This window comes from Coenobita brevimanus, chromosome 75 (assembly GCF_032717465.1).
Source record: "Coenobita brevimanus isolate Jiangsu-jjx chromosome 75, ASM3271746v2, whole genome shotgun sequence".
Classification (NCBI taxonomy): domain Eukaryota; kingdom Metazoa; phylum Arthropoda; class Malacostraca; order Decapoda; family Coenobitidae; genus Coenobita; species Coenobita brevimanus.
Genome location: NC_137028.1, coordinates 2,012,324 through 2,036,266, shown reverse-complemented (window position 1 = coordinate 2,036,266; position 23,943 = coordinate 2,012,324). Strand labels below are relative to the sequence as shown.

The 23,943-nt window shown below is 41.8% G+C and overlaps 1 protein-coding gene across 2 annotated transcripts in view; it reads left to right on the top strand.

Annotated features, from left to right (window-relative positions):
• Window positions 1-696: 696 nt before the first annotated feature.
• Window positions 697-23,943, top strand: part of LOC145408047 (choline/ethanolamine kinase) — a 43,571-nt gene continuing 20,324 nt past the window's right edge. The window contains exons 1-2 of one of the 2 annotated variants that reach the window (XM_080278847.1): window positions 697-726; window positions 903-1,008. In XM_080278847.1, coding sequence (XP_080134973.1) covers window positions 917-1,008 — 92 coding nt within the window. In that variant the 5' untranslated portion in view covers window positions 697-726; window positions 903-916. The other variant, XM_080278846.1, reaches the window with a different exon arrangement.

Below are 23,943 nucleotides of genomic sequence, written 5' to 3'. Positions count from 1 at the left end.
TGTGTGTGTGCTATAGTGATCATATTTGAACTTTTCAGTAACCGTGGAAATAGGACTATGGCGATGCTGACGCTGATGATGACGATGGTGACCTCTTTATGATGTATTTTAACACGGTGATGATGATGATGATGATTTCTTAACCCATTTGTGCCCAGTGTCCTAAATATAGGACGGAACTAGGTATGTTCAATGGCTAATAAAGGGGGAAACCCAACGGTAGGTCCCTATGAGCTTTGCGAGTACGAGACGATAGGCGAAGGGAGGTACGCTTAGTACCCTACCTGGCACAATCCCTCATGCAGGAACCCTGGGTACTAATGGATTAATGAAGTTTCAGAACTGTTAATAAGATGAAGCTGTACGAAGATAACAGTGAAATAATAAAGTAAGTGGAGTAATTAATGATGAAAGAAATGTCCTTTAATGTTTCCAAAAACATTTTAACTTGGGCAGATCAGAAACATAAGCTGTAAGTCTGCCCTCAAATACATAGAAGAAAATGGTCTTCTCTAATGTAACATGCTCTACACATTTGGCTTTATTCTAGTATTGTTAAAACAAAAATATATATTATTGATATTTTTCATACCTATTTCCAAAAATCAAAGAGTAGGCTTAATCAAAACACTAAAAATTATGAAATACTAGTACCTGGCAACTCGCAGATGTAAACATTGATCGAGCGGAGACCGTCTGCAGTTCGCCATAAATACAGCAGTGCTTGTGAGTATGGAGGAAAACTTACTACACCAGCGCAGAGTGAAGACCAACACTGATTAATGTAGAATATAAGTTTGACTTTCATTCCCATTACTAGACTAACATTAAGGTGAGCACCTGAAAATATAAACTAGCAGAACAAACAATACTTGAACATTTTCTTTGCGTTATGCCTTCAGAAATACCGTGTGAAATGCGTGATCGAGCATATCGAATATGTCGGGACTATCTGCATGGAGCCTGGAAGCTTATTACGCCACGAGAAATGATCCTGAAGCAGATAAGGTAAGTGTAAAAGTAGATGCAAGGACACTGTCAACGCAGGACTCCTCCATCATCAGTGATCTTTCCCTATCGCTTTCTTCTACAACTGACCTTAGGCAGATAAATAGATGATAGATTATTTTATACAATACAGATGCTCTAGAGGACTGGACGGGGAAATGGCATATAAACAGATGCCATCACATACATTTCACACGATCTCTCCTCCATTCCGTTCCAGTACAAACTATACTGTATATAGCACCACCCTTGCCACACCCCCGTCAGTTAAATACTTATGTTTTTACCTCTCACCGAACTTAAGCTGGACAACATACACAAGCAGCATCAAGGCAAAGAGCAAAAATCTGCGGGGCAATTCGTAACAGGTGGTGGGCGTGTGGCGTGAGAAGTGTTGCTGTAATGGACGTGAGCTTGGTCCTCACCAGGGGTAGGGACCTAGTGAAAAAGATTTTACTGATGTACCATAAAACCCATCGACATGTAAAAACACTCCTAACATCAATACATCAGCCCGGAATAAGACACTTCTAGCATGCATTCGATATGGACAGTGGGTGTGAGCGCCTAAGTGGCGACCTGTGTAAAGTGTGTGGTACTTAGGAGGACTGCTGGGTATCAGGAAACTCCTTGTTAATCCTATACCCAGAGTAGACCGCGTAAGAAAAAAAAAAAACTTAATAAAACACTCGGGCGTACACTACTTTGACACCCTCTAGGACACACACACACACACATCGGGCGTACACTACTTTGACACCCTCTAGGACACACACACACACACACACACACACACACACACACACACACACACACACACACACACAAATATTTAATCAGAGGTTAAAAAAAAAAAACTGCAAGATGGATCTGACAGGATGGCAAGACGCTACGACAGTCACTTTGCTAATACAGATGATCAGGCCGACTTAAACGAGCCATATTCACAAACAGCACGTCATACAAAATCACAACTTTAATAACACGGACAAAGACACTTATTTACCTCCTGCACATATACGATCCACATGAGGCGGCCATAACCAAAAATTCCACACACATCAAGCTAGCAATGACATCTACACATCCCTCCCCCCTTTTTTTTTTTTTTCATTGCGAACCATCGGAGTAGAATCATCTCCCATCTCACTGAGTTAATCCTTCATTTCGAGGACTTTTCTTTTCTTTTAATACTTCATTTGCCATTTACAGGTGTTTAAAACCGTAAGCACAAGTTAACCACGATTACCCAACACACGTGCATCTCGTGAATAATAAACATAGGACCATAAATAAAATGGGGTGTTATTAAATTGTAAACTGAATAAATGGAGTATACAATCGAAGCACAAGCCTTTCACCCAATATTTTCCCACTTCTGTATGTCCATTACAGCTTTGACACTACAGTTATGTCATCAAGAAAGTTTATTAAATACTACAGTGTCTTATCAGTCGTATCTCATGAATTCTGAGGCCTATCTGCACCATACGTCAACAGATGTCTTCTATGAGAGAGAGAGAGAGAGAGAGAGAGAGAGAGAGAGAGAGAGAGAGAGATAATAATAATAATAATAATAATGTCTTACATGAAACTGAAATATATAAAAAAAAATCCATGAACCTTGGCTACTTTGCTTTACGGATCGGATTCTGAATGGCTTTGGAGATAACACTTCTTCCTTAGCGACTCATTCTGCACGCTAAAACTGAAAACCCTCATAATACTGACGCTAACTACATCGATGTTATGGTGATGTAAATGACGTACAGCACAACCCCAAGAGTAAACATTAAAACGAAAGAATATGAAAAAAAAAAGAAAAAAAGAAGCAAATAGTACACTGCTATGGAGAGATTCTGCACACCGAACAAGATGCAAGATAAATACGGAAGCTGTATAATGTCTGTGTTTTGGTAGTTCCTATGACGATGAATCGATCGCCGAGTTGCCCCACCCGCCACTCCCATACAGTCGGATTCTCTCTCTCTCTGCACTGATACGAAAATGGCTCGCAAAAGGTTTGAGTGAGAAAATGTCCTTTCGTACCGTACCGTGCTGTGAACATGTACAGTACCGTGCTTTTTTGGAAAAGAAAAAAAAAAATCCGTACCGTACCGCACTGCCAGCCTTACTGTGCTTTTGATAACACTGACTAGGCAGTGTCAAGCTGTGTACAGTATACTATATGGCTTCCTTAAGAAACCAAGTTTATTAACGTGTGACAGAATCATACGAAATTTTGCAGTAGTCATCGTCTGTGGTGTCTGTTGCGAGCGAAGTGTGCAACAATACTTTTTGATCGATTGTACCTGGGCCTGGTAATCTCAAGACTTTTTTTTTTGTTTGTTTTTTACTGAAATAAGCTCAGTGTAGTCTGGCACAAGAGTAATACCCCCCCCACACACACTCTCTTGTCATATTTATCCAGTATAGGTATCAGTAGCCTTGACACTGCCTAAGCTTCCTGTCTGGTATCGGGATCACACTCACTGTCTCCTCCCTTCAGTGTAGGTAGGAGCGACATTTTATAGTCCCATATAGTCCCTTAGTTAGCTATTTCACTGCAATGTCGTCTTTTACTTTATTTTGACTAAACCACGATGATCTTACCCAGAGGAAACAGTTAATAGTCCCGTATAGTCTATTAATTACTTTACTGCGATGTCGTCTTTTACATTATTTTGAGTAAAGCAAGCTGATCTTAGTCATTTTGTGTAGGAATTAAAGAATAACGAGGACTTCATCAAATAACGAGGATCATGTAGGACTTCATGAAACAACATGCATTATGACAAGACGAGGATTTTTCTGGCATTTTCGCTCGGCCAGACTTGGATTGAAGGCTCTAACCTCTCTTCGCTACCGTTTCAAGATATTATTTAACTTAAGAAAAAGCTCTCGCAGTGAAGGAGCTAACGACGTCTCCATTAGCCCTTTTTCATAATTTAAATCGGTGCCTTTTCTATTTTTCTGGCTACCTTCAAATTCTTATTCAAATTATGCAATGCCCTTTCTATTATATTTTCCTAATTGCGATAAAATTCTTAAATGGAATACGAGTCTCTTATTGTACATGGGCTAGAAACAGTATCCAATCATTCCTTCAGGATGATTTTGAGTGACAATTCTTGGTAAACAGGTTAGGTAGTCGTGTCTTAATATACCTGTAGTGTATTATCAGTAGATGAAGCTTTTTTATTTTTCCCTTTCAGTCCGACGTATTATTTTTAATTGCTTTTCTTTCACCACTTTATTTAGCTTAGGTTTCACTTTTCCGACTGAAGGTGTTAAAGAAGGCTGTATGTGTCTTCTCCAGTTCGAAACGTACCGGCATCCTAAGGTGAATAAAAACACACAGAGATGGCAAAAAATATGTGCTTTGGCTGGAAGAGTTAAGATGATGAAATGGATGGCAGAAGAAGAAGAAGAAGAAGAAGAAGACGAAGAAGAGGAGGAGGAGGAGGAAATAAAAATCATGTTTCTGATTCTGTGCGTGGTCATGACGATCTGTGTACACTTGCTTCCTGTCCCATACTGCTGAGGAAAGGGAAGCCTCAGCGTGCACCGTCTAAGCATTTTCACCCGGAAGACTTATCCATTCTCTCTCTCTCTCTCTCTCTCTCTCTCTCTCTCTCTCTCTCTCTCTCCTCTCTCTCTCTCTCTCTCTCACACACACACACACACACACACACACACACTAGTCCGTTTGCTTGTACATAACGTAACTGGATAGCTCGTATAACCTGAATACAAAGTCGCTGCTACAAGAAATTCGATGAGTCTTGGTTAAGATGTAGGTATCTGATTTCTTGCTTAACAGTCAAATCCACCCTCCAGTCTGACTACAGTACACTTGAGCATCTAAAACTGAAGAGGTTTGGGATATCCGTCTGGTTAAAAATCTGTCTATCAACCAGTCAGATTTTTTTATCTACCTCTCTCTGTATGTATGTATGTGTGTATCCGTATCTGCCTATATCTGTCTTTGTATATCTATTGTTTAGAATTATGTAAAAGTATGCTGCGCATAGGCCTAGCTATTTCCGTGGGGGGCGAAGTGTGCTAGATAACACATGTCATGCAGATTTTGACGGGAATCTTTTAATGAAAAAGAAGTACTATTTCGATAGTTGTGGACAATCCTTTAGAAGGCAGAACATTTTTTTATATATAAACTCGTCTAGTGTAGGCCCCCCCAAAAAAAGCATTTAATGAGTCTACTGCCCTCTGAAAGGAAGCTTGTACCCTTGTACGAAGATATTCATTGTTCTTTGTGGTATGACAGCTACGGTGGTGGTGTGGTGTTTATCATGAGTGTGTGATATGATGTGATACGATGCTGGTGTGGTATGCTGTGTTGTGGTGGCGGCGTGGTGTGGCGTGATACAATGGTGTGATTTGGCGTTGGTGCATGTGTTGTGGTGGTGGCGTGATGATACGATGGCGATGTGGGTGCGGTGTTTATCATGAGTATTGGGGTGATTGCGTGGTGTGGCGTGAAACGATTGTGTGGTGTGGGTGTGGTGTGCCATGAGCGTTGTGGTGGTAGCGTGGTGTGGCGTGGTACGTTGGTGCGATGTGGGTGTGGATATGGTGGTCGTCAGTGTTGTGGTGACGTAGTGTGGCGTGATACGATGGTGTTATGGTGTGGCGTGGGAGTGGTATATTTTACTGTTAGTCACGGGTATTGTGGTAGTGGCGTGACGTAATGTGGTGTTGGTCATGGGTGTTGCAATGGTGTGGCCTGGGGTAGTACGGGTGATGGTGTAGGTAACAGAGAATGCCCTGTAATTCTTCAGTGCAGCTAAGATACGGAACAGTCTCCGAGTCTGGATGTCAAGATGGTGTGGTGTGGTGTGAAATTGTGTGGTGTGGTGTAATAAGTGTGGTATGGTGTGGAGTGGAAGAGTGTGGTATGGTGTGGAATGGAATGGTGTGGTGTGGTAAACGTGTGGCAGTGTGTGGTGTGGAGCAGGGGTGTGGTAATGTGCTGGTGAGGGGGAATGGAGGCATCCCAAAGGTTGTCAGTGGTACGATCTCTGAGTCTGACAGTGGTTTTGATGTAGCGTGATGAGACGTGGTGAGGTACAGGTGTTGCAGTGTGTGGTACAGGTGTGGCGGAGTGTGGCAGAGGTGTGCGGGGTGTAACAGAGGTGTGGCAGTGTGTGATGGGATGTGGTATACAGTGATATGCATGTGGCAGTGTATTGGGAGTAATTAAATCACTTTAGAAGAGGCACTACGAAATCTCTCATTAACACAGATTTTTCCTGTCCTGATCATCCACTAGAAGACAAGCCACTGTACTTAGTTTACTTCTAGGTTCCCATTTGTGTTGGTGGGTGAAGAGGGGCAAGGGGAAAACAAAATGTGTCCGTGAGTCTGACCGGTCCAAGAATGAGACGATAATGTCATGTCTCTGCGTCTGGTTAGGAAGACTCACAAGCGTTGGCTGCAACCTATAGAGGGGATTCTCCTCTCTCTCTCTCTCTCTCTCTCTCTCTCCCATCGATCACAGCGTCCAGATCTGGTGGAAACTGGTATTCTTTCCCCCCTCTCCCCCTCCAGTGCGGTTAAATACAGCCAAATATAATCATTCACCCCTGCAATCTGATGTCGCGTTTTATATCTTACTCTTGCCATCTCCTGACGATTTTGTTTTCTATCCAGACGATTTTCTTTCAGCTTTGGAGACTCTGTTCTAATTGGAGGGGTTAGAGACGGCCTTCATTTACCCCTTCACTACAAGAGGTCCACCCAGGGCTGAATAAAATCGTCTGGAAGTGAAGGGGTTAAGCTGAGGGGAGAATCTCGTGGAAATCAGCAACTATCAACGACGTCATGTATTACAGCTACCGTCAGACGATTTTATTTTGCTTCATGGCTCAAAATCCGATGACACCTTTGATCGTAAAATTTCCTGCTTCCAGACGATTTTATTCGGCTTAGGAAGGACATCTTGGGGTGAAGGGGGTTAAATGAAGGCTCTATCTAACCATCCTGTTGGAAAAGTCTCTCTCAACCTGAATAAAATCGTCCGGAGGTAACAAGAATAAACCACAGAAAACGTCATGGGTTTCCGGGAGTTTAAAGAGAACCCCGACTGTTGAGGGAAAAAAAAAAAAAAAAAAAAAAAAAATATCGGTGTATATGGGTATTACGCTTAGATGCTTCAGATTATCATTCTTCTTCCGCTTCAGGTATTTCGGTCCTGCAAGATGTTTTTCTTTTATATATATATTCTTTGTTAAACGAGTGATTGCTGGAGGGTGGGGGGAGAGCTTCCTGCTTTGTCATTCTGTTTTGAAGGACCTGAAGTGCTGTGTGGTGTCTCTCTCTCTCTCTCTCTCTCTCTCTACCAAAATCCAGTAGGAACCGGTAGCAACCCACAACGCAGTTCAGGTTTTCGTGGCTATCCCCTTTAATAGGACGCTTTTACTCGTATTATATATTCATGTTGTAGCCAGATGACTGAATTTAGTATACCCGGTAACAGAAACTGGTGATGGAGTGGGATGCCTTCATGTGGTGGCACTGATATAACTGGGTGACTCCGCTGCTTGGTTTTGCAAACGTCCCTCAGCTACCACTCTGTTCCCCTTATGGAGGATTGTGGTCTGCAGGAGGCGGGCAACTTCAGCCTACAGGTCACTGGGTCCACGTTCAGATAAGCCAGGGTCCACAACAAGAACACAGTGGGGACCTCTCGAAGTAAAGGGATTATTGACAACGGGATCTTTTAATTCTCCGACCCCATAAGTTTTCCTCAGCTGAATGTCAACCACTTGCATTTTTATCTTGAAGAACATACCTAAGTGCTCTCCTAACACCGCAATGGTTATCTTGAATTACCCTTGCCAGTATATCCCCAACAACAGCCCTATCTCTCTCTGTGTGCATGTACTCTAACCTGAAAGAGATTCCTAACCCCCTTACAGCTCAGTTTATGGTCTCCTGTAGTCAGAATGGAGGGATGATTTGGCTAGTAACCAAAGAGACTCATTCCTACCCCATAACTAAGGCTCACTGAGTTTTTACATGACCATGAGGTAGTATTCAAGTTACGGGAGTGGCCCAGTTCCCTCAAATGAAAACAAACCAATTACACGAGACTATGCTATGTCCATGCAAAACCGGGGAAATCATTCTTAATTCCCTCTAATATAATTCTGTATAAAAATAAGTTATATTCCCGTTTCGCTTTCATATTATCCTACTGAAATTAAATATATACGAAAAATAATGCTTCCGTTTTACCTTATTTTACTGTACTGGAATAAATTATAAAATACAGGGAATTATTTTCCTGCTTCCCTCTTGCTGTATTGACGTATGACCTTTCCTGTTACGCAGCCACGTCTATTTTCATCAGTAAGCCAATCCTCCTACTAAAATAGAAGCGCTAATGAGAGAGAGAGAGAGAGAGAGAGAGAGAGAGTCGAACTTAATGCGATGGTGGTGGTGATGGCGGTAATGGATGTGATGGTGGTGGTGATGGCGGTAATGGATGTGATAGTGGTGGTGGTGTTAATGTTCCTTTATCTTAGCCCGTAATAAAAATGTCACACTCTTAGCACTATCAGGCTACCAGGACTCATTAAATGTTAGTTCTCTTATTAATCAGGCTACCATGACTCTCTTAAGTGTTTGTCCTCTTAATACACTGCGGCTACGCGGCCTCACTCGGTTGAATGGTATCGTCTGTGATTAGATGGAATAAAATACTAGAGTTGCCTCCACCATGAGACGGTTAATGGGGAAAGCATTAACAAACTCCGCTCTTATGACTCGTTCTCAGGTAAATAAGATAGTCTGGAATTAGAGATACAAGACTTATCCCGACCATGAAAGTGTTAAAACGTACCGGGCTTATCTAATGAAGTCGTCTCACTTTACTTTCCTCGCTTCTCACATTGACAATTATGGTTAACACTCGTACGTTTGGATTTTATCTTTTTAGTTTACAAGAACTCGATTTTCTTCATTAATTTTAGTGTCACAATACCGGTAAGTAACATGTGTAATACCGCACTATTTGCACATGACTGGTATAGGTAACGTCAGGTGAGGGTGAGTCATACGGGCGTGAATGTTAAATGCTAGTACTAATTGCCAAGAGATCTCTCGAATTATATTGAAGTTAAGGTCACATACTACTACTGGGCTGAGAGTTAGTCAAACCGACCCTTGAAGTGTTATGACGAGTAACAAGCCTTTCTTAGTATGATGCGGTTATGGCTTATTCTCGTTTACAATGTCTAAGCTATCTTGTGGAACCTGGGGACGTCTTTTTCATACACTTGCCATCCCCTGACGATTTTTTAAAGGTTTGTATAGCCTTCTCGAACTGGAGGGATTAGATTATAGCCTTGATAAACCCCTTCTTCTGTTTGAGAGGCCTTTCCAAAGCTGAATTAAACTGCCTGGTAGTTGCAAGCGTAAACTAAAATGGATGAAGAATATACTAAGATGGATGCCACTTGGATTTAGCGGGTTAGGCCTTGTGATCCTAGTAACTCTCACCACGAAAATGCGGATCAGTGATAGGCCTGACTGTGCTAAGTATGGAAATTTCCGATTCTGTACATTAGTTTGAAGCGACCTAATGAAACGGGAAATCGCATAAAGAAACGTTTCATTATTTTGATAATAATTTTTCATGTTTATTGTAAAAAAAATCCGTTTGTGTAGTGTCTGAACCTGTTTTTTGTTCTGAAAGCCGATGTTTTGTGGTGGGTGTGGAAAGTCCCCACCTGATTAAATATTAGGCTTAGCGTGACCGTCTGACTGGACGAGCAGGTCACACAGGCTGTAACCCGTATCACCCTGACCCACACCCTCACCTTACACTCACAGCCTCACCTTCCACCCACAGGCTCATCTTCCACCCATACGCTCACCTTCATACCCCACACGCCCACCTTCCATCCACACCTCTGCTTTCCCACCCCACACCCTCATCTTCCACCCACAGGCTCACCACCCAATCACACCCTCACCCACACTCTCACCACCCACTCACACTCTCACCACCCACTCACACCCTCACCCACACTCACACCTTCCACCCACCCTCAACCTCCACCCACAAGCTCACCTTCCACCCACACTCTCACCCCCCACACCAAACCATACCCAACACCCTCACCTCCACCTTATTTTTGGTCATTCATGGTACCCCTGTAAATGCTTGGTATGATCGGCCTGCATCCCAGAATAATGTATACAGTGTAGTTAGCAGCTATACAGAAAGGTCAGATGTACTCAATCATTATCACAACGCTCAGAAATAGCGAGAATTAATTGGATGTTTGTCCCTGCCTCTCACGACTTTCCCTGGTTCCTAACACACTCCCAGGCTCATATAACTCACAATCGTCAGACACTGTATGGAATTAAATATGAGTTGTCCCGATCTTGAAACGGTTACTATTGAGGTATTAGCATTCTCAGGCTCCTATGACTCACACTCAGCTGAATGAAATCGTCTGGCGGTAGCTTGAATAAAATGCTAGAGTTATGCCGACCATGAAAGCGCTACACCTTCACTGGGATGACGCATTTTTAAATATTATTCATGCTACCTCCACACAAACTTGTTCAATGATTATATTCTACTGTACTATTAAATGAGTTGATTAGGACTCCAGTTAGCCCCTTTATTTCGAAAAAATCTCCCCCACGGCTGGATAAAACCGTCTAGGAACAACACGAATCAACCAGTAACATACGTAAAGAGTTCGAAAAGCCTCCCGCTAGGTAAAGAATCGTCTAGAATTACCAAGAATGAATAAAATAACGTCACCGGATTAAAGGGGTGAGTAATTCGTCCCAAAATGCTTTTCAGGGTCAGGGCTGGCGCATGGTCTGGACTATTTTTGTCTCCACTTGCGACGTGTCTGGCGGGAAAGTTGAATCGGAAGGCTTATGACTTTTTAAATATTTTTTTTTTTTTTTAAACCTCTTCGGTCTGGGTGGCGTCCATTTTAGTTCAGCTTTTGATCTTTAGTAGTCTATCTGTGCATCGATCTGTCAGACTACCTATCCATATATCTATCTATCAATCTATCTGTACTATCTGGTATATCTGGTGCTCCTTTATCACATCCGTACTCGACAGCGTTTATCACGATACTCTCACCAGATTTAATACCGGAAATTACCGTCTCCCACGTGATAGTCATATATTTTTTTTATTTATATTGTTATACAGTATTTGCCAGTTCTGAATTTTACTTTATCGTCAGTAATGGAGAATATATTTTCCTTCACCATCAGTAATTTGATTATTATATTTTTTTGTTCACGTACACAGCAAAATATTGTTAATTTTTCCATTATACGATTCGCCAATGAAAACTTTTCCACGTACTGTCATGACTGAACTGTGCGCTGTGAGCAGGGTAAAAAATTATAAACATTACACCATACGAGAAAATGTTTATACGAGGAAATGTAATAAAAGAGAAAGCACAAATCAGCAGACAGTGAAAGAGAGGAATTCGGTACACGCTGCTTATTGTACCCCTTGCCAGACCTTGACTTTGTTGTTCCACGCGATGTTTGTGTTTTTGCTTTGCGCCACAACAGAATTACTTTGACTCAGCAGCCTCTGTTAGAAATCTGCTCTGTATGTACTTAATGTACTGATATATGTAAATGTAAATTAATAAATATGTAAATGTGTCCTTAGCATCTGCACATCATTGTTTCGTATTACGATGTGTGTTCAATAGTCATGAGCTTATCCATGTTATTTAGTCGATATGCGTTCAGTGTTACGACATGCATAATAATTGTGCGATGAGATTATTATAATTAAGTACCGGTATATAGCAGAACAGTTTTGATATTTTGAGCTGATACGTGCGCTATTCAAATTAAATTCTTCCAAAAACAGTTAAAAGCAGTTTGACTAGGATCTGTCAGGATACAAAAATCTTGCTGGTATCTGGCAATCGTACTAAATAGTCACAGTCACGTAATCCGGTTTCCCGAGCCAGTTTTAGGTGATATTTGTAACTCCTGGGGCGATATGAAGTTTCCTGAGCTGAACTTGTGCATAAGATTGTTTATTCAAACGTTCATTTTTTTACTCATACGGCTGCCAAATATTTCACAACCAAATCAGAGTGAATCGTAAAGCGAAAAATACGACAGAGCAAATTATCCCTTGTAATAATTAACCCATACAGAAACAATCGCAGAGAATGTCTAAGATCTCTCATGAATGTGGCTCCATACACTGTTCGTGGGTAGCCTCTTTTTCTGTCTTTTCCCACCTAGAACTGAGTTAGGGACCTGGATTTGTCAACTGGTGGTTTTGTGTCGTAGTCTGAGGGTTTCTGGTGCTTCCCTTGTCAGTCACGCGTAAACTTAACCTCTGGAGACGAGGATAAGGGTGGGGAATATGTAGGTTAAGTGATAATACGTATGGTCTCTCTCTCTCTCTCTCTCTCTCACTCTCTTTCGATTTGAAGGCTCCACGATATACTGCACCTGCATACAGGAATATCGCTCCACATTTTGGCCGAATAATTGTAAAACCCTTGCCAAACATTCTAAAAATTTGTTAGACACAGAAGACTGCAGTGCTAGGGTTCGAAAGTTATTGTTCTCTATCTCTTTATTTATCGTTATGAAGTGAATCGACATATATATACGTCCGCAACCGTACCTTCATCCTTGTCTGTCTATTCCCACATTCTCCTTTTATGGTTGAAAAATCTTGTCAGGTTCTGAAAGTATGTTTTTTGGAGAAGCAGTGAAATAAAAATGAAGGTAGCACTATGTGTGTCACTGCCTCTGTGGGGCCCAAGATTAGGGTGTGGGTGGAAATGTGGGCGGGAGGTGAGGTTGTGGGTGGAGGTGTGGGTGGGAGAGGAGGATGTGGGTGGAGGTGTGGGTGGGAGGGGAGGACGTGGATGGAGGTGTGGGTGGGAGGTGAGGTTGTGGGTAGAGGTGTGGCTGGAAGATGAGGGTTTTGATGCGGTCGTGGGTGGAAGATGACTGTATGGACTGGAAGATTAACATGCAAGCAGGTGTGAGTGTGAAGGTTAGAGCGTGAGTGGGAGGACAGGGTGTGGATGCACGTTAAGGTGAGGGTGGGAGGTAAGGGAGTGGGTGGGAAGTAGGCTAAGTGAATGGGTCAACAGTGCCTATGAATAAAAAGGAAAGAAAAATGAGTGAAGAAGAATTTGAGAAAGTTGAAGCAGAGTAGAAGATTAGCAAGGTTAATTACACGCGCCACTTAATACTTCAAATGCAGTTTATGAAGATTATTTTAAGTATTTATGTCTTATGAGTCATGGTTCACCTCTTTCTAAAGTTCAATTCTGGGTTTAAAATCGTATGGAGGGCAAAGGACCGGTTTTAGTGTGGTGGGGGTAATGTGGTGATGCGGTAGAGTTTGTGGTGTGCAGTGTGAAGTATGGTGTGTGGTGTGGTGTGGTGCGTTGTGTGGTAGTGGGGTGTGTGATGTGGTGTGGTGATGGAGCGTTTGCTGTAGTATGGTGATGGGGTGTCTGGTGTGGTGGGTGGTACGCTTTGTGGTGTAGGGTGGTGTGGAGTGGTGTGGTGTGATGAGATGTGTTGTGATGTAGTATGATGGGATGTGGTGTGGTGTGATGGGATGGGATGGGATGTGGTGTGGTGTGGTGAGGTGCTACGCTTTGTGGTGTGGTGTGGTGTGGTATGGTATAGTGTGATGTGATGTGATGTGGTGTGGTGTGGTGTTGTTGGGTGGTGCGGTGTTAGGTGTATGGTATGGTGGTGGGGTGTGGTGTGCTGGAGCGACTTCCTCCTCACTTCCCCTCCCACTCCTCCACAGTATTGATCGTACCTCCAGCCCTCCTTACCTCACACGTCATGCACGCTGCTTCATCACAGCTGCATTCTAGGTGACGCGGGAGGCTTCGTAACGTCTCTCCCGAAGTGATTTATTTTGCATATTATTCCTTGACATTCTCTCATCTGTTATTTATATCGTGTAAATACAGACAGTGTTTGCATCGTTATTATATAAGGCGATACTAATGTGTAATATGCATAATAAATCGCCTAGAAAGAGTTGTTACGAAATCTCCAAAGCCATTAAGAATACGAGCCTCAGCCATACACAGATCCTTAACCCCTCTTAGCTTTAATGATGGCTAAGTGTAGTCAGATCGGACAGACAATTTGACTAGTAACCAAGAAGTCTCATGCCTCGCTCAACCAAGGCAGATCGAATATCAAACAACTACGACTAAGCATTCAAATTGTGGTAATGACCCGGTTCCGCCAGTTGAAAACAAACCCACTACCCTTCCAGCGTGGTGAAGTATTATCTGTTTTATTCTTGTTGTCTCCAAAAATTCTGTCGGTCTTGAGAGATCTGACTTTCGAACTGGAGATGTCTGATACTCTCCTTCACATATTCCTGCACTACAAAATGTCTCCACAGAACGACGCGTTGTATTACTGCCTTGAAATAGCAAGCATATATCTCTAGAAATTTTAAAGCTAGAGGTGTTTAATATAGCCTACAATTAACAATATAGCCTATATATAATTAAACCCTTCAGTACTATAGGTCCTAAAAAAAAAAAAAACGACTTTTGGTAGTCTCAGTTAAATCAAAAATAGACATAAGATGCTGTAATGGGTAAGCCTGGGTATATATAGCCACACCTCGCCACGCAAGCACAGTTCCCACCACTATGCTTCCTTTATACATCAGCTTAATAGATGAACTGAGACGTCTAGCATCTTGGATCCTATCCCATCATGCATTCGTGTTTTTTTCTTCACTGATCATTCACAACGCATTGGTTTCATATATTTCCTTCTGCCTTATACCGTCTTCTCACAGTCCATTCCACGTACCGTCAGACTTATTATGATTTATATGGAAGAGACTTTTCAGACTGCAGATGCTGTCTATAATACAGCCGTCATCAGTTTCTTCACCACTAGGGTATTCTACCAAAGCTGGATAAAATCGTCTGGTAATAGTAAGAATATTGCAGAAAAAGGGGCCCTCGTCGTGAATGAGTCATATAGGTAAAGGTTCATTTTTATCTTCCGTCCCCTCAACCCGTGTTAAAATAGCCACCAACACTTTGCCACGTATGCACAAGTTCGCTGCCGCATTCCTGGTCCTTTTTTTTATCTACGGTACCATTTTATATTTACCTTTGACATAATACTCATCCATTAAATAAAATACCTTCATTTACCTTAAAATGGGGACTTGCAAGGAATGGCAGATTAAGGTAATGTGTAAATAAAATATAAACTAATAGTGAACAGCGGATGGAGAAGAGAAAATATAAGAGGGAAAAATTGCATGAAAACTATGAAATTTGTAGTGAATGAATGATTATTGTAGGAGGATGGTTGATGTAAGCTTTCTCTTAACTTCATTTTTTTTTTTTTAACCTTTCCCCGAACGCAGGTAAAAACTGCCACAGTCTTGCCACGTAGGCTATACACAGTCCTGACTGCCCCGTTTCCAAGACTCTTTTTAACTTGTCTATCTCAGCTGATTATATAAACTGAGATTTAATAACCCCCTATTCATCAATCGTAGCTATTTTATAAGTACCTAGGATATTATACTAATTCCTTTTAATTTCTCAGAAGTTAGGTTCCCTAGATATACACATGCGTTATTTTTTTTTATCTCTTTACTATTTACATGAGAGATAATACGCCCACTCATGTTTATCTGATTAAGTTAGTATATAATTGCCTATGATAGTCTGCCCATCCCAAAATAACTACTGACACTATTTTCTATATTCCTGATACGAGGTGAATGATTGGATAAGAAAATGCATTAAAAAAAAGTTGGTTATCAGATGAGGGAAAGAAAGGATGTGGAGATATGCTTACGAATTAATATTAGGCCTCTGGTGAACGATAAGTGAAGAAAAAATAACAATAAAATTAATAATCCTAAACTGTTGGAGGAAAAGAGAGGTGGAGAAAATTACACGAACAAAATAATACTTGTAGTGAAAATGTATGATGACTGAAGGAAAAGAAGTGAAGATGTGAACAGGGAAATGAATAGGTGGAAGAGAGACTGGGGTGTGATGGGGCAGGGATAACAATGAGGGGGAAGAGATGTGATTTAAATAGTGGCATTGGACAGGTTAATGGACAGAAAATAGGTGATACGTGGAGTGGACTAAAGGCATTGAAAGGGAGAGAGATGTGAGGAAATTCTCTCTCTCTCTCTCTCTCTCTCTCTCTCTCTCTCTCTCTCTCTCTCTCTCTCTCTCTCTCTCTCATGTCTGTCTGTATGTATGTAAGTGTCTTAGTCGGCGCGATATGATGGAGAAGAAGGTATCAAGATAGAATATATTAAGAAATGATGGGGAAGTCGGTTTGAGATGGATAGCGGAGTAGATAAGTACTGAGGGAGATGCAGAGGTGTGATGGTGAAGAATGGTGAAGATGGTGGGAGTTAATGGATAAAAAGACATTAGATATATGACATGGCAAGAATGGTGAAGGTATTAGATGGTGGTGGGGGCAGATCAGTATTGGTGTAGTGGAGATTCGAGACCGTGTGGTGGTAAGAAATGGTGGAGATGCATTTTAGACAGTAGAACATGATGGAGAAAAAGGTATTGGGTGTATTAGTAAGTATGATGGAGGAGAACGGCTTCGATGGTGGAGAGAGGGAGATTAGGTGTGGCAGAAATTTAGAGAAAAAGTGATGAGGAGTTACGAATTATGGTAGCGACATGGGAGGCTGCCAAGTAGGGCCTGGTGACGTAAGGGTTACCTTGGTGTGTGTGTGTGTGTGTGTGTGTGTGTGTGTGTGTGTGTGTGTGTGTGTGTGTGTGTGTGTGTGTGTGTGTGTGTGTGTGTGTGTGTGTGTGTGTGTGTGTGTGACATCATTTATTAAGTCTGACAGTGAGATAATTCTAAGAGGTTAAGTAATCACAGTTAGACTGATTAAATAACCAAAATAAAAGCAGATTCTTAGCTTCTATCACAAGCTATGCCACTGATGTTTTGGTGTTTTAATATTCAGTATGTTCCAGTCTATCATCATACCCCCCTTCCCTCCTTGATCACGGTAACGACTTTCTTGTACTTTTTTTTTTAAGTTTTCTTACCGCCAGACGACATTTTTCACCTAAGGAGAGACTTTTTGGCCTGGAGGGGTTTGATACAGACTTCGCCGGTCCCTTGAGAATAAGAAACCATTTCTACGATAAAAAAAATCGTCTGGAAGTAGCAAGAATTAAGTAAACTACTTGATACTGCTATGGTTAAGAATAATACTGATGAAGGGACGTTAAACCGCAAATACAGTGCAACAACAGCCACAAACCCAATGGTGTTTTCATACCTGTTTGTTGTCCCTGTGAAAAATATTAACCCTTTGGCTGAGGTGCCTACGAGTACGAGCTGAGGAATTGTTCGTTGTCAGCTGGAATAAAAATATTATGTTCTTTTTTCTCAATCAAACGTTAATAGTGACGAATGTTAATATTTCTGGTGCCGTAATTTCTCCAAAGCATAAAATCGTCTGACGTTAACCGCCATGAAATTAAAAGCAGATGTTTCGCTGCCACAGGTAATACCCCTTCATCAGGAGGACGTATTTTCATTCGTAATTCCCAGTAATCAGCCCTGACTTGTTGAACTGGGAGGTTGCATACAAGCCTTCTTTCATCTCCACTACTAAGGTGCTCTTTTGGTTGAAAAAAAAAAATCGTCAGGTAGCATGAAGAATACAATAAGTCACCGAACTGAGGGGGGTAAGAGCAATACAAAAATGCTTTAAATAAACAACGTATTTAAATTCCACAGCTATCACAAGTTATACCAATGACGCTTTCAAATTTGAGTTGTTCATGTGTAGTATTATGAGAAATACCGGTTAGAATCAGGCTTTAATTTTACTGCTGCCACAAGCAATATCAAACATGGATGTTTTCATACGTGAGCTGTTCCTATGCATAATATTAGAAATGCCTGATGCTGGATTGGAATTTTGCCTCCCCCCACTCTCTCTCTCTCTCTCTCTCCCTCCTCCAGCTCATAGCAGCACAAGTGTGGAACTATAATATGAGGCTACAAGTGTGAATCATTAATTTGTGTAGCTGCGTAGTATATTTCACCTTACGTCCTCTCTTCAAAGGCTGAATAATAGTAAGGAGGACCCAAGGACGAACAGCTAAGCGTTAAATCTGCGACCTGTCTGATGAAGCCTAAGATTTTCACATTTATTTGGTTGTCAGAAAATTGTTGTGCCTCAAACCAATACTGCATGCCTTTTGATGGCCCCCTCAGTGTGTGTGTGTGTGTGTGTGTGTGTGTGTGTGTGTGTGTGTGTGTGTGTGAGAGTGAGAGAGAGAGAGAGAGAGAGAGTGTTGTTTTTGTTCAGCTTTCTGCTACTGTGTTTGTTGTTGCCTGGAATTACCCACGGCAACTTTCATATTAACTGAGCAAATCTTACGTAGGATTATCATGCTGGTGGTTATTTTTGGCTGAGTATAAGGTTATGAGGAAGGCTTTGTTGCAACTCTAACACCTTATTTCTAGGTTTTCGGTATACTCTATATCTTTAAGTAAGATTCCGAAGTCTTATTACGCTTTAACTTTTAGACTGGCTAAGGTTGAGTTTCTTCAGTCTGATACGTACAGTCTTATTCCTCCTGTTCCTAGATGATTTTATTGAGCTTATGGATGGCCTCTTGTACTGATGGGTTAATGAAAGCTGTATCCAACCCCTCATCTTCTAAGAGTTTCCTAAAAAGATGTATATCACTAAAGGCAGCAGGATAAAAAGAAAAATGGGACTGACAGTGAAAAGGTTAATGTTAAGTCTGAATCTGAGGTGTTCGTCTGTTGCTATTCACCTGCTTTGTTACGTTAGGTTATTGTTTATTATGTATCTGCACTGGCTGAGGGCAAGTTTTTACTCGGTTTCGCAATTGGTGGATACTTGGCAGTTGGGTATGTGGTGCACGGATACAATCTAAACTGGATGGACACATGCACCAAAAACACAGATGATTTCACTATTTACGACGACGTTTATAACCGGTGATGGGGAGGTGGTAGTCTAGTGGACAAGGAAGTGATTTGTCGTTCGAAACAACGCAAGTTCGGTGTCAGGCTATGGAAGGGAAAAGTTTGGTGACTGGATTTTGTTATTAGTTGACTGATCTTCCACACGACTTACTTGACATCTCATAAAAACAACCCCGCTTGTACCATATCACCAATCCCCAATGGGACGGTCTTAGCAGGCATTCCAAGAGTGGGTATTAGTGTCGAAGTTGTGACATAAGAAGTTGTGTGACACAGAAGGGCCGCTGGACCTTAGGGGACGGGCTGTTGAGTTTCCGTCTAAAATAGAGCGTAAGGGAAAAAAAAGAGAAAAGAAAAAAATTCCGACATGATCCTTAAGAAGGTTGCTGGTCATTGAGTCATGTTGTGCTTCTTTCAACGTGTACTTATTTTTTTACACTCACAAGGTTACACATGTAGACCAGTACCTACGCTGGGTAAAACAATAAATCATGTCAGTTTTAACGAAACGCCATATTTTATTAACCATTTACTACAGTGGCGTCTTGGGTCTTTCCTCCTTACAAACGCAGGGCAATTTAACTTACCCTTGGGTATGTATTATCGTCGAGTAAGGAAGCTCCCTAGCACCTCTTCCTTAACAATTTATTTTCCAAGCTACCCATTAGTATCCTCATTTTTACTTTTGTATTTTTTAATACTGACGCAGATTGCATGAATAACACACAAGGATATCGTAATGGGGCAGGATAAAAAAATAAATCGGTAAGGCATAGGTGTTAGTAAGTCCTAGCCTCACAGAAATACTGCCCTTGGAAATAATTCTCCTAGTGAAGGGGATAGAAGCAACAATCCCTCTGGTGGTGAAGGGGCAGAAACAACAATCCCTCTGGTGGTGAAGGGGTAAAAACAATCCCTCTGGTGGTGAAGGGGTGGAAACAACAATCCCTCTGGTGAAAGGGTAGAAACAACAATCCCTCTGGTGGTGAAGGGATGGAAACAACAATCCCTCTTGTGGTGAAGGGGTGGAAACAACAATCCCTCTTGTGGTGATGCGGTAGAAACAACAATCCCTCTGGTGGTGAAGGGGTAAAAACAATCCCTCTGGTGGTGAAGGGGTGGAAACAACAATCCCTCTGGTGGTGAAAGGGTAGAAACAACAATCCCTCTGGTGGTGAAGGGGTGGAAACAACAATCCCTCTTGTGGTGATGCGGTAGAAACAACAATCCCTCTGGTGGTGAAGGGATAAAAACAACAATCCCTCTGGTGGTGAAGGGGTAGAAGCAACAATCCCTCTGGTGGTGAAGGGGTAGAAACAACAATCCCTCTGGTGGTGAAGGGCAAAAAAAATAAAAATAAAAAAAAATAAAAAAAAATCCCTCCTCCTTATCCCTCCTAAGTACATGCATGACATTTAATTCTGGGAACCGCCACAAGACACCAGTCATATGCAGCTTTTTTGAGACGTTGCTGTGAAGGAGTTGACGTGGCGCGAACTCGGCAACTTGAGAAGCATGTTGTCGTTGCCATGGGAGACGTGACACCTCTTCCTTATCGATTTACATTACTGATGCAAACTATACCGATATTAAGAAGGACTAAGATTCCACGTGACAGAATACTGAGCTATGGTAGGCAAAATAAACAGCTGAGGCAGAGACGCTAAGAACTCTCCCAAGTTAACGAAATGACAGCCCTAACCCTTTCAAGTGTATACGCGTTCTTTTAATTTCCACTAGACGATCCAAGCCGATGCATCACAGGCGAGACGCGGCTTAGTGATGGGGTTAATGCAACTTGAACTCTGGCCCTTAATATGCTGCCGGGGCCGTAGTTATAAAACGAACCCAGACCAATTTTACGATAGAGCCTCGATAATAATATTCACTAATTAGAATTCACACTGTTTCGTCTTACTGACTTTACTATTTATTTTGGCTGTGAAGTATTTGACAGCAGTATATTTAAAGGTGAATGTATAAATAATCAATGCTATAAAAATTTAAGCTTATGAGACTATATACAAGACTCCTGGAGCATGGCTGGGTGGGTGGTGGAGGCGAACGGTGCTGAGTGAAATATCATAAATCATTTTAGAAATGCTGGGTGGGAGAGAGACACAGGTTAGAGCTTGATTTTTTCTATTTTCTCTGGGCTTCACAGAACCCATCTTCAAAGAGAATTCAAGCTCTAACCTGCGTCTGTCTCCCACCTAACATGTCCACTTGATGCTATGGGCCATCTACAGAAATTGTTTTATTTATTCACTTTACTATTCACTCACTGACTGTGAGGTATTTGGTAGATTTATAAGTGAAGACGACAGTTTACACAATCAACCTTAAACACTCTTAAACGAAGGATTCTTTATAAACACGCCGCCTGGAGCACGACAGAGTGGGTGTGGAGGTAAACAGTGTGGTGAGTGGCTGCTCGCTCGCAAGGCCTCTCCCCATTGGCTGACCGCAAGGGTGTGTCCCAGACTGGCTAGGTGGGTTTTTTCACCCCTAGATGCGCCACGCCACACGCCGAATATTTAAGAATACATACACTAGAATACATATCACTGTCTTGTACTTTATATATTGCTACGGTTGTTTGTAATTTATTACTAAATCCAGACCTTTCCCAACCCAAATTGAAGAGGTAAGGTTCAGAAAGCCAGAAAAAAAAAAAATCACAATAGCATATCAGATAAAATGTACAGCTCTATGATACTTTTGTTATGTACCATTATAGAATTTTTGCATTAATATGTCAACGTAGCATTTATACTGTAACGTATGACGAACACTTCTAGTCGCATGAATTAATGGGAGTCACAAAGGTGAGCATTAAAATGAAGGAAAATAACGAAACTATGTGATTATTTAAATAATACTTCTTTTCTGTAGATAGCACGTGTACTCTAACCTGGCAGAAATCCCTAGCCTCTTTCTGCTCGGTTGACGGTCAAATGAACAGGAGGGATGATTTAACAAGTGTCCAAGGAGAGACATTCTTGCCCCATAACCAAGGCTCATGAAGGTTCATGCAACCACGGCTTAGATTTCAATTTGTAGGAGTGGCCCAGTTCCGCCAGATGAAACCAAACCGACAATAGTGTGTCTTTGATTAACTCCTCGAATTCTTCCCCTCGTTCTCGGCCGACCTCCTCTTCTACGTCCATCCACCGAACTTACGTATACTCTTCTAGTTAACCATTCCAGTACCACGAGGTAGTTTCCATTTGTTTTTGCTAGCCCACGACGATTTATTTATCTATGTATGTATTCAATTACTTTATTTACTCTTAGGACAGACCACTCAGTGAAGGGAATAGGAAAGATCTATGTTAACGTCTTCTGTACGGAAGTGTAATTTTCACTTCATTCTTCGTATCCTCAGACGATTTTCTTCAGCTTATAAGGGATCCTCTCATAGTAGTAGTATTGCAGCCCCGGGCTCATTTGAAACATGAACCCGGTGGACTGCCTGCTGAAGTTATACATCTCCAACAGTTCACCCTCCTTTTTTCCAGACTAGGGAGGAAGCTGAGGGACATTTGTATAACGGGGCAGATGAGCCGCTTGGTTATATCAGTGCCACCACTTGAAGGTTTTCCTATCCAGCTCAGTGAAAGGGTAATGTGCTCACTCCCTCTCTATTGGGTCCATATGGCCAAACCACCACTTAATATTTAATTGCTTCCAACCGCAACCGCTTTCACCCCACATGCACCTCGTTAGCGTCCATTCCACCCCTTCAGAGGTATTCCCTATGAACACAGGATACTTCGTAGCACCTCTTCCTTAACGATTTATTTTGCATATTACACCTTAACATTCTTTTGTGTGTTAGTTATATCGTTGACGTTTTTTCGTACTTCGCCAGTGTGTGGAAGGATAATTCTCGCTGTTACCCATCTTTCAAGTTTCAGTCCTGCAGTGGACCTAATATGGACTGATACAGAAACAGATGCAGACAGTACCGGTATCTACATAAGTTTGCATCAAAAACATACATGAAGAAGGAGGGAGATGCAGCCTTCAATAACCTCTTTCATACAGATCTCTCTCATAAATCTGAAAAAAAAAAGTTAAGTGGTAGCTTGATTAATCCGTACAAAGTCGTGTTCGAGGGGTTAAAAGACTGAACGGTTTTACAAATATGCCAGCCATTAGCCTACAAGTGCGGCTTTATAATGGGTAAACAGTGGTATGATACAGCAAGGGATGACTGGGCACTTGAGTACAACATGCACAGTCACAAAGTATTCAAGATTCGACTGTGAAACGCAAGCATAACAGTGGTGAAGTTTATATGACAGGAAATGTAATGCATGCACATAATCTCTCTCTCTCTCTCTCTCTCTCTCTCTCTCTCTCTCTCTCTCTCTCACACACACACACACACACACACACATGCAATCCCCCCCCCACCCACGCCTACACACACACACACACACACACACACAGCCAACACAACCCCGCCCCCACACATATCTCCCCCTACACACAGGATAAGCGACGGATCCATATTAGGTGGCCCCATTCTCCTTCCCCAGAAATTCACACACACAAAAGATAAACGAGAGGATGTGTGTTAAGTGAGGCAGACGTGGAGCCACTGGTTATAACCCGGCAGACTCTGTGACCTTAGACTGAGGAGTGCCAAGCCATCTGACACTGAAGGAATTACAAACGACGTCCACCAAGCCGTTCAGTATGATGATGATGACATTTATAATTAGTTCTTGCCCACGCCAGACCATTTCGTTTAACCTAGAAGAAACCATTTTACTCTAACCTGGTCTATATCTAACCCCACTCCAGTTCAGAAAGTCCAAGCCGAAAGAAATCGTCTGGAGATACCGAGATTAAAATGAAAAACACGTCCTCATGAAAAAG